The sequence below is a fragment of the Solanum dulcamara genome, chromosome 2, assembly GCF_947179165.1.
Source record: "Solanum dulcamara chromosome 2, daSolDulc1.2, whole genome shotgun sequence".
Lineage (NCBI taxonomy): Eukaryota > Viridiplantae > Streptophyta > Magnoliopsida > Solanales > Solanaceae > Solanum > Solanum dulcamara.
In genome coordinates this window covers 80,584,166-80,596,047 of record NC_077238.1, presented here as the reverse complement: position 1 = coordinate 80,596,047, position 11,882 = coordinate 80,584,166, and the positions used below count along the sequence as shown (strand labels likewise).

Sequence of the window (11,882 nt, the reverse complement as noted above, 5' to 3'; positions counted from 1 at the left end):
TTCAATGAAAACAATCTGGACATGTGGGGTTAGCATTTAATAATAACTAGCTAGCTTGGGAAACAAAACTTAAAATTTAGGGCAGAAATTCTTGGAAGAAGCCTATATTTTTAAACCAATAATATATTCGGTCTAATTCTACAATAAAGTTTGAAAAAATGTTATGCAATGCAATTTTATTCATATTTAATAAAAATAAATACAGTTTTCTCATAAATTCCTGTTTAAATAAAGCATAAAAAAGGAATATAATAATAAGAGAATCAGGTAGAAAATAGTAAAATAATAATAATCAAAATTAAAAAAAATCATCAATTTTTGTATCCTTTGGGCCAATACTTTTTAAGAAAAAAAATATCCGAACTCGATATTTATATTAGCCTATATTTTCATATATACTTTTATGGTTAAATTATAATTAATTGATATATATTTTAATTTTAAATTTTTACTCCCTTCGTTTATTTGTCATATTTGAATTTGGCACACTCATTAATTAAAAAAACAATAATTGACATGATTATTTTACCATACTACTCTTATTAATTGATGTGTTTTGTATTAAGTCTTGAAAAATGATTTAGATAATAAGTAAATAATATTAAGGGTAAAATATGAAGATTTTTTTTTCTTCTAAAAATGACAAATAAAAATAATAATTTATTTTTAATATAATATACAAGTAAAGTGAATGAATGGGGTATTTAATTATTCCCTTTGTCCAACAATAGTTGTCCACTGTTTTACCAAATGACATGTATTAACTTGACACATGAATTAAGAAACAGTAAATAATATGAATAATTTTACCAAATGACATGTATTAAATAAAAGTCATCTAAATATTAAAAAATGAATAGTATTTAATAGAAAAAATTAAATAAATATTATAAATTGAACAAAAAATTATCGAACAATCTAAAATAATATAGTAAACAATTCAAGATGAATAGAGAGAGTATTAAACAAAAATAGTATAATTTGATGCAAATACCAAACTCAAATAAATTCTTACCTATTTTTTCTTATCCCAAGATGCAGAGAGTGATGAGGGTAAGGTGGTGCCTTTAATCCTACATTTAGTGAGTGGTAGGTGCGATGGAATTTATGATCACCCATTACGTGGTCCATTTTGTTATTTTTTGTCTCACTTCTTTATTTTTTTTCTGCTAAATTTGTTATAACAAATAAAGTAATGTGCCTTACATGTGCTCTACGTGTTACATTCCATCTCAACGCAAGCACTATTATTCGACATTATTTATTTAAGAAGTAAAAGATGCTAGAATTAATCTAGGCTAAATATGTACATAAATAGTGATCTAATGTTAAGGTTGATAAAATGAAAGCTCGAGATGGAATTGCATGAAAGGAAACTCTAATGTATGGTTCTATGAGAAAAGAGTGCCTACCTACTAGAGCTTCGATTAAGGACCATCAGTCAATTACGCTTAATTTGATGCAATTAAATCATTCCTAACTCTACTATTATTATAAGGATATTGGTTCGGAAAAAAATATGAAAAAAAGAACAAGGCAACGTACATGCCACCAATAATGTATATATCATCTTTTATTATTGCATGGATATATAGTCAAGAATTGAAGTGGGTACTGTGTCAAATTGATTGAGAGATACTTCTTCCGTCCAATTTTAATTATCGTTTTACCACAAAAAATATAACTTAAACTAACTGCTATTTTAGAAATTATAGATTAAAGTTGACGATTATTTTTAACGATATCCTTAATATATTGAATTAGTCTACTTTTCTTTAAATAAGGTAAATTAGTAATTATATTTTTTTATTTTTCTTAATAGTCGTAAAAAAACGATAGTTAAAATGGACGAAAGAAGTCTGTATATGATATAAGGAAACGTCTATATGTATATACATTTATGGAGGACTATAATACAAGTCCAGAATGTTGGAATTATAAATTTTGTGTTTATGTCAGTTTGAAATGGAGAATTTTACTAACAAATATGCCACGTGAAGAAATTAGAGAAATAATATGCAAGCGCTATCAAATAGTATGAAAATTTTGTCCTTTTCTCATCAATAATAATATATTTTCTTATCAATAATAATATATTTAATGTAATTTCATAAATAAGATGAAAAAAATAATGTATATAGTGTTACCCCTTAATGTCCACCAGTATTATCCCTCGAGATCCTAACATCTCTATAGCTACTTCCCTTTAATTGCCCACACCCACCCACCACCCATACCAAGTTTGAGTTGTTGCCTCCATTATTGTATGCATGTTTATTGTTGTTGTTTTTTGGTTTTTCATTTGATATTTGATATCTGCATTAAGGTCTGTTAAATTTAAATTTATGTCAAATTTTTTTATATTAGATAGTAAAATACTTTCTAATAAAAATGACTATGTATTCAAAAAAACTCAAATTCGAGATCTGATTAAGAATGAAAAAGTACTTATTGACCATATATATATATATATATACATCATCTCAATCCTCTCTCAAATCATTTCTTTTGTCCCCATATTTCAGACCCAACTTGTAGCTTTGTCCCTAGTTTTGACCAGATAATATGGTTCTTTGATCCTGTATTGCTTGGGTAGGGTTGGGGTTGAAACAAGCTACTTTGAGTTTTTTTTTTCATTCATTCGGTGTTTGGTATCTGCATTGAAGTCCGATTAAATTTGAATTTGCATCGAAAAATCCCACATTGGGAGGTAAAGTGCTCCCTGATAAAGGCAACTTCGTACCTAGGGAGACTCAAACTTGAAACCTTTGATTAAGAATGAACGAGTACTTATCACTCCATCACAACCCTTATTGATAGTAACTTCGAGTTATACTTTGATCGATTTAATCCGACAATTATACCAATCAATTTACTATGATTAAGTGATAAAATATATTAGGAAAAATCGGTTAGATTTTTTTTTCCAACTTTTCAAGAATTTAAACCTTTGATTTTTTTTATGGACTTCATTGACTACTAGATCAACTAGTGCTTTTAATATTCTTTTTTTGACAAATTTAGGAGTGCTTTTAAATATTTTATTGGATACATTTATCTTCCACCAAACATATATTAAATAACTCTGTTCATTAAGACTTTAACAGATAAAAAAAGGACAAAAAAGAGCCTATATGATTTTTTATTTTTAATGCTAAGCTATTGATGGAGCTTGAACAATTGCAGAAGGTTAGTTATTGTTGGGTGCGAGAACAAAGTTTCACGTGGTAATTGGAAAGGAAGCTCCATATAAAATGTAATGATGCTATTAATGATGTGAGGGCGCTTGGAGAAAACCGTGTAGGATTGATCCAAAACGGACAACAGCATACTATGTTAGAAGTATCTTTAGGTTGTTCTAGCCCAATTAGTTAGAAACTTTGTAGGGTAAAACTGTACTCTTGTAATTCGACCCTTCTCCGAACCTCGCACATAACATGAGCTTAGTGCACCCAAGTTGCCTTTTTACAATCACACCAAGAGAAATACAACTGTCCTTTTTTAGAACTATTATCAATCAGAAAAAGAAGCCACAGATTGAATTATCAAGACCAAAAGTTTAAAACCAATTCATAAATCCAGAAAGCCTAGTAAATTTCAGAGCCAATGGAGTTCATATCCTTTGAAAGTAACAACTCTACATATTCTTGATCAAATCTTGGATTTTGCTGTACATAATCTGGGAAGGGTCACTTCCTCCGGCGCTGCTCTGCGACGCTCGTGAACTTTCCTGAAGCTTCATCTTCTCGATTAAGTACTGCTTCTCTGCCTCAGCCTCGCATAATCGCTGTTTCAGATACCTGTTAGTGTAGTCCTCTTCCAACTTGTTTGTCTTGGCGAGTGTAATTTGTTGTAGTCTCTCAGCTTCTCGTCTAGCTTCAGCCGCCTTTTTATCAAACATTTCAGCCTCTGCCTGTTTAAGCCTTACGATGCTTTCAATATCATCGATTTGTTGCTTCTTCTTCTGCCTCTCCATTTTCAGCATGCTCACTTCCCGAGCTTTATCCTTGAGCTCCTGATCACATGCTTCGACAGACAACCGTGCTTTCTTAACCAACCGCAGTTTTTCCTCTGCTACAGCTTCCATTTTTCTGATGGCTTCCTGTACTACATCTGCAATCTTGCCAAATGCCTCTAGTGGAGCTATGGGCCGACCACCATCGTCATTGTCTTGACTCTTTGAAGGATCCACATCAAGATCTGTGTAAAAGTCGGGGAAATAAAACTCAAAGAGGAAATGTAAAACTTATAGATGTATTTGAAATTCTGAATTCTCCATTACATTGCTTATGTTGGAAAAAGACAGTAAAAGACGGTACATAAATTACACTAGACCAAAGAAATTTACCCAACACCTATCAACAACAACTCAATATACCTAGTGTAATCCAACAAGTGGAGTTTGGAGAGAGCAGGATGCACGCAAACCTTACCAATCAAATCATATCAATCATTTAATCCTAGAATAAATAGTTGATAAAAATATGAAAAGTTCTTCAACTGCAAATCAAAATCATTAAAACAATAAGAAATCCACAAACATAAAAAAGAATAGTCTCCAAGCACTAGAAATGAAACCAATCTACAAACATAAAAATTGGAAAATCAATTTTATATGTTTTTTTTCAATAACCGAGAAATCCCTAAGGGCTAGTAGCGCATGGTTCGAAACTCTGTGGATGATGGGTCCGCTCCAAATACCAGTTTTTGTCTATGACAGGGTTCAAATCCGTGACGTGCGCCTATCCACACATCACAAGCTACACACTTCTCGTGCACCTAATCCATACATCACAAGCTACACTCTTCTACTAGACCAATGCTCTGGGGGCAAGTTTACATGTTATTTGAGACAGAAACATGCACACCGCAGTTTCTAAGTACTTGCACATTGTGATGAAACACTAATTTAAATGCACAACTTAAGTGCTCAAAATCGCATAGAAAAGTCTGGACTATTAGCCGGAGATCATCATAGTTGCACCCGGATATAGCAGCTAGAACCCAAACTACAAGCACAATTTCCATGATTTAATCCACTTTTTCCACTTTGATACAATGATAAGATCCACCTTTCGGCAATCGTCCTAACAAATATATTCTATATTTTGCAGTCCAATAATTAATATCCACACAATAGTAACAATGTTTTCATGCATATTCTCATGGAAGAAAATGTGATGAACCTAATGAATGCACAGACAAATAACTACCTAATTTTTTTGTCAGAATATGGTCATTCTAGGTGACCCTCTTTTTGGGGGGTGGGTGAGGGTCGGATGAGGGCTAGCGAAATCTTTTTCACTTGAGAAACTTAAATTACATCAAGGGATAATCTAATGCATCTACAATATGCAACCAAAACAAACAAATCAGAAATTATTCAAAGAACTTTAGTTACAGCAACAATAAACCTGTATAATCCCACAAGTGAGGTCTAAGGGAGGGTGGTGTGTATGCAACCTTGCCCCTACCTTGTGAAGGTAGAGAGGTTGTTTCCGATAGACACTTGGCACAATTAAAACATATCAAAAATCGAAAAGGAAATACACTAGTGAAGAAAGATATAGAAAACAATGGAGAAAAGAACAGTAATAACAACAAATAGTATGATAATCAAAGGGAAGGAAACAACATGTAATAATAAAATCGAAGACTAAGGACTAAGGTAGTAGGAGAATTCAAAAAACTTTAGTTAAATTACTAAATAGGCAATTAGTGTCCTCCTTAAATTAAAGGGTGGGTCATTTAATAGGCAAGATTATCCTTCATATTAATTTAGATTGGATTTATCGCGTATTTTCTCCCGATTATGCCAGATTCAAAATTATAATCTAGTGATGACTCGAGTGAATTTGGTCTGATCTGGAAAACTATATCCACCGGAATGCGACATTAAAGGATAATTTAGCTCCTCGTACATGAAGGGAATTCACAAAACATCTTTTTTTTTTGGATGACAGTGGTGTCCGGGCCAACTTTCGCACATCTCGACTAATTCTACAGGATACCTGCCACCTCCCACTAGCAACATGTACCAGATAACTCTGTCCACCAATGCTAGGACAGATGGGAAGAATCACCCAGTGTTTTTTCTCTGCAAAGATTTGAACCTGAGACCTTAGGATTCTCAACCATTTCATTGACCACTAGGCCACACCCTTGGGTGCGGAATTCACAAAACATCTTTCTCCTCCTTTCTTCTTCCCCCTCTCTCCAAAAAAACAAGAAGCCTAGCTTTACCCTGAACATTTGCTTGGATGTTTGAAGATCTATAAAGATATCCTTGTTATTTGAGTTGATTAATACAGAATCTGCATCTCTTTGATCTCACTTTCCTTTGTTAACATTTGCTGCAAATTGTCTTTAAAACACTTAAAGTAACTTACGTCGATAGACTATTCTCTCTCATTTGTCCTAGCTTAAACATTTCTTTCTCCTCCTTCTACATCCCTAATAGGTATGCCAAGGTTTACCCAACTCACTTGCTAATAGATGTCTTAGCTTCTCCCTCGGCTTCTTATATTCTTTAGAGGTTTCACCATCTTTTGTCATTCCACTGCCATGATATTAATAGTCGAGGTCCTAGACCCTAGGCAAGGGCGAACCCAGTAGCTTAGGCTCAAACCATGTATTTGTGTTAAAAGAATCATTTAATATGTATGACTAATTATTTCAGACCCTGTAAAAAAAAATTGTTATATGGAACCCATAAATTAAAAATCTTGGCTACGCCTTTGGTCCTATGCCTTCCAATATCACTACTTTCTTCTATGAGCTCGTTTGGATGAGTTTATAAGTTGGTCAAACCAACTTATAAGCCCTTTTTAACTTATTGTGGTATTTGGCTACCAACTTAAAATGCAAAATTAAAGCCATAAAGTTCTTAAAGTCACCCAAAAATGAAAAGTTGGAAATCCTAACTTTTTTTTGGAGGGCTTAAAGCCATTTTCGTTGACCATGAAAATTACTTTTATATCCCTTATATTTTATTTTAATTCCTAAAGTACCCTCTCAGCTAAAGCTCTAAAATTCACATTTGTTCCTCATTTCTTCAGCAACAACGGAGCAGCAGAATGTGAATAATGGTGAAGATAGAGCAACCCCTTTTCAAGAAATTAACACCAACAAATTTGAAAAACAATACATGAAGGAGACTGAAATCAAGAAGACAACGAAGAAGAAAGAACCAGGGATCTTCCAGTTATATAGATATATCAGGGAGTCTTTAAGGGTATTTCAGTCATTTTGACAGAAAATAAGTGCTTAACAGCACTTATTTGCCAAACACATCAACAACTTATTTTCAGCATAAGCACTTTTATCCAAACACTCAACTGCTTATTTATAAAAATAACTTTCAGCACTTAAAAGCTCTAAAAGCACTTCACATAAAAGTTACTTTTTTAAGCTCATCCAAACGGGCTCTATCTCCATCCACTTCTAAGTCAATGCTACATCTTTCGATATCATGTCCTTAATGCTAATTGATCCATAACTCGTAAGAGTTCACAACTGATTTCTTTGTTGCATGCAACTCCTTTCCTTTCAACATAACTAATTTCTTCTATCTACATCTACTTCCATGATCCATCTTTCAATATCTTGTCGTAAATACTAATTGGTTTGTGCGCATGCAACTCTTTTCCTATCATTCCACTATTCCAATTACCTAGGGCCACTAATCTATGCAGAATGCTTGAGGCTTTAAAGATCGAAAAAAATGTGTTGCAAATAGGTTTACAAAAAATGCTAAGTTTGGCCAAGAGTATATTGGAATTAAAAGTTCAATATTAGATGAGATGATTTGTTATTTCTCAAATAGATAAATCTACCTGATAAACATTGTACAAGCTTCTCAATCCCGTAAATGATCCAATCAAAGGGTGTCATTTGACACCCCTTTGCTGAAAAATTACATTGTTTAGCTAGGTCAAAATTTTAGTTTTATGTATATATACTATATGTTGGCTCCCTTTATTTTCTAGTGAGTTTACTTTTTTATATTATGACCCCCCCCAGTAAAATTCCTAGCTCTGCCACAGTAATAAACACACTTTTATCCCACCTAGCCTACTAAAGAACCTTAACTATAGATCAATGAAGCAAAAGAGCAGAGGACCAATACTCAAATTATCATTAACATTCTACATTTGATTTCTTGATAGATGCATCAAGCTTTCATTTGAACCTTTTCTCAATCTTGGACAGACCAATTCAAGCGTGGTCCAGAACAATCAATCATTAATCAAATACAACTCAATCACAAATAGTGTAGAAAAAAGTTAGGAAAATAAATAAGACGTCAGGCTTACCTTGGAAAAAGGATAAGATCACTTTACAAATCATAGGGTCTGAAACACCACCTTTCAGCTTTTCAACAAGTTCCTCGCATTTCCAATATAACTTACGGCCTCTGGCATCCTCACTTCTCTGGAAAATTCTCCTGACGAAGTCGAGCTCTCTAACAAAAGCTTCGGCATCCCAACTTGGAGCACAGTGCTGGAACACATCTTTAACCCAACCTAATAACTCAGATGTCCTACTGCAAGCATGGCATCTGAAGAGCATCTCAGCTGAGCTAGATCCAATTTTAACAGAAGGGCCCATTCCAATCTGCCCATTACTAATGGCACAATCTGTATGTGTCCAATGAGAACAGAGATCACAACCAATCCATCTGCAAGTGTTGACCTCAAAATCAAACTTGTTACAAATCACACACATGCAAAGGTTGCAGAAACCATTTTTCTTCGAGCAAATTTCACAGCTACATTCCTCTGCTGGTAACACACTACCACATGCTATGTTTCTGCACCTCTTATACAAGAAAATGTCAATGAGAGAAGCTTGAGAGAGACTGACACTAGGATGCAAGAACGCCTGAATTCCCGTCTTGATGGCAACTAGAATTTCTAGCTGGGTGCGGTGTGTTAAACACAGGATTCCGTCCGTCAACTCACCCTTACTATTCACTAGCCTTTGGAGGAACATAAACTCATCTCTGTGCTGAGAACCACCTGATCCTTCAAGAATGACCCGAAGTTCATGTTTGAACTTCTCTAGATACTCATCTGGGAGATTTCGCATCCTGTCAGCTATAACGTCAACTCTTTCTCGTGCAATGTCTCGAAGGGAAATTTTGTCTAAGTTTGACATACTGCGAACAACAGAGTGCTCAGCATAGCCGTTCTCTTTCTCCTTCACCAGCTTTTTCCCCATCAAAGCATCAGATGTTGGCCAAGTTTCGCGTGAGCTAGCACTTTCAGATGGTGAGTCACGAGCTTGATCAGAGGTTGAGCCACGTTCTTGAGGATTAGGAAATCCATAGGCATCAGGAGAGATGACCAAGGATAAAGACGTCTGAAGTCCACCAGGCCGTGGTTGTTGGCGTGGAGGCAGCATTTTTCCGCGATGCTGCAGATTAAAGTGAGTACAAAAGGTTTCCATCAGCACATGTTCAGAAATGTGCTAAATGGAAAGCAAACAAAACCAATGTCTGATCCAGTATGCTTCAAATGCATTTTCACTTTTATAACACAATTTTGAACTCACTTACAAGTCTTTCCCACGAAAGAAACAATAAAACACAAAACAAGAATCACAAGATATATTACCTCATCTTTCTAAACATAAAAACATATATACCAAAAAGTATACAAATCTTGTTTTTGTTTAAACTGGGAAAAAACATCATATCTTTCCAAGTACAAGCAAACATATCTTACAACTGATATCTCCTACTTCCAAAAACTACCAAATACAAACTAATATTTACTTTCCAAATTCCTCTATGCTTTCTCTCTAGTTCCATTACTCCCCCAAAAAAAGATAGCTAAAACAAGAAGACTTTTTTTGTTGAATAGTGAAGTGTCAAAACACACCCAAAGTATACGGGTTTTTCGATTTTCATACCTAAACTATTAAGTGTGCAAGTTTTCTACCTAAACTATCACCAAATGTTGTCAAACACACCTCAACTACACTCTTTTTTAAAAAAATAAAAGTGCCACGAACTCTACTAACAAACACTTGTATTACCAATTGGTCATGTATCAACAAGAAATTACTAACTTTATACCAAGCCCTAACAAGAATCATCCAAAAAATCAACAATATTTCACATTTATACCTTCAAGAACAGGGCAAATACAGGACATCAGCTAACTTTATGACAAAACACTAACAAAAGTTTCAAACTTTACATCAAACATTAAAAAATTCATAACAAACAAAGCACATCTACTACTGAAATACACAAAACGGAGCAAGTAACATTAGATCAAACAAAAACAACAAACACCCAAGTTCTCAAATCCTTTCAAAAATACAAATAACCAGAAAATAGCTAAACAGCATACACATATAGCATAAAGAACAAAAAACAAGATCTGGGGTTAGTATAAAAATGAAATTACCTGCCTGAAATTCCTTAATTGATTGATAAAATAACCACACCAGTTAAATCAATAAACAAAAAAACTGGTTCTTGAAAACCCAAAAACAAAAAAAAGGGTCTTGAATAGAAATTAAAAATTTGAAGAAAAAAAAATGGGCTCTCAAAATTTTCTCCCTTTCAGAAAGGCAGGATTTTTATCTTTGTTTTGTGCTTATGTTTTCTTTACCCTTTTTTTTTGTGAAGACGAAAAAAGGGAAAGTGAAGAAAAAATTTGCTGACCGAATTGGCAAGTAGACGGTTGTCGGATGACTTGGATTTTTTTTTATTATTATTTTAATTTCTCTGATTAATTGTATCAGTATCCAAATTTTCCTTGGACCCACATTTGTTAGCTTAACGTTCTCTATTCCGCGTGTTTGACTTTGTGTTTACCTATGTTTTTTCCTCCAAATTTCGATTCGATTTTTTTTATTTTTTAAATTTATTATATTAAATTGATTTAATATGATTTGGTATATTAATTATGATAAATTGATAATCATAGTTTTTTCCAGTTTAATTTATGTATACAGATATATATAATAGAGAATTGTTACTTCGGCTTTTCAAAAAAATAAATAAATTATATCATACTAATATTTTATACATGTAAAAACTAGTTAATCAATAACACAAAAAAGGACATTTCAATATCAAGATAGAACAGTTAAAGTTCCAACATCTGGTAGTATTATACTAATAATAATATATGAATTGTATATGTAACTATATATTTTGATTCGCTATTTAGTGTTTGTTTTATAAATATCGAATACCAAATAAATAAAATAAAATGCATATCAAATATCATAATATTAAAATTATAATATAAAAAAATTGATTCAATATGATAATTCGATATCTATCGTAACTCCTACGTTTTTTTGTGATGTGATTCGGAGATCGTGATTAAAGTACTTAAATTTTTATGTGAATTAGAATATAAATACATCAAAAATAATTAAGATATATTTTACAAGGTAGTTCCGACCTATACTAGGGGATCATTTGACCTAATGAACACTAATTCTATCCCGACCAAACAATCAAGAAGAAATAGTGAAAGAAAGAGAAGGGGAAGCACGGAGTAGAGAAATTAGTGGATTCATCAAGTCTATAAATTGAAACTGTAGGTTCGAATCATGTTTTTACCTAATCACTTGAGATACACTTTTTGTGTCGGTGATATCGAACAAAATTTTATGAGTTTTTTTTAATTTATTTATCGCAAGATAAAATAAAATAGGATAGATAGACATTGTGTAGTCAGTGGAGCATGATACGAGACTCGGCTAATAATTAACCCATTAAATTAAATACACTTATCATAAACTCAATTTAGTATAAATTCATAACGATCAAGTTGAAGTGTCCGCCTTGCTTCTCCTTCACTTTATTATCAGATCTATGCCTACAACAGGATTAAAATTCATTAATGCATCTA

The 11,882-nt window shown here is 33.0% G+C and overlaps 1 protein-coding gene across 2 annotated transcripts; it reads right to left on the bottom strand.

The window, feature by feature from the left end:
* Positions 1–3,484: 3,484 nt before the first annotated feature.
* Positions 3,485–10,643, bottom strand: LOC129880992 (OBERON-like protein). 2 transcript variants are annotated; one of them, XM_055955283.1, is made up of 3 exons: positions 10,419–10,643; positions 8,316–9,417; positions 3,485–4,200 (listed from the first exon to the last, which is right to left on the bottom strand). In XM_055955283.1, exons 2-3 carry the CDS (start codon positions 9,403–9,405, stop codon positions 3,638–3,640), a joined length of 1,653 nt encoding a protein of 550 aa, XP_055811258.1. In that variant the 5' UTR covers positions 9,406–9,417; positions 10,419–10,643; the 3' UTR covers positions 3,485–3,637. The 2 variants fall into 2 exon arrangements, with proteins under 2 accessions (XP_055811258.1, XP_055811259.1); XM_055955284.1 differs by having other exon boundaries at positions 10,423–10,636.
* Between the last annotated feature and the right edge of the window lie 1,239 nt (positions 10,644–11,882).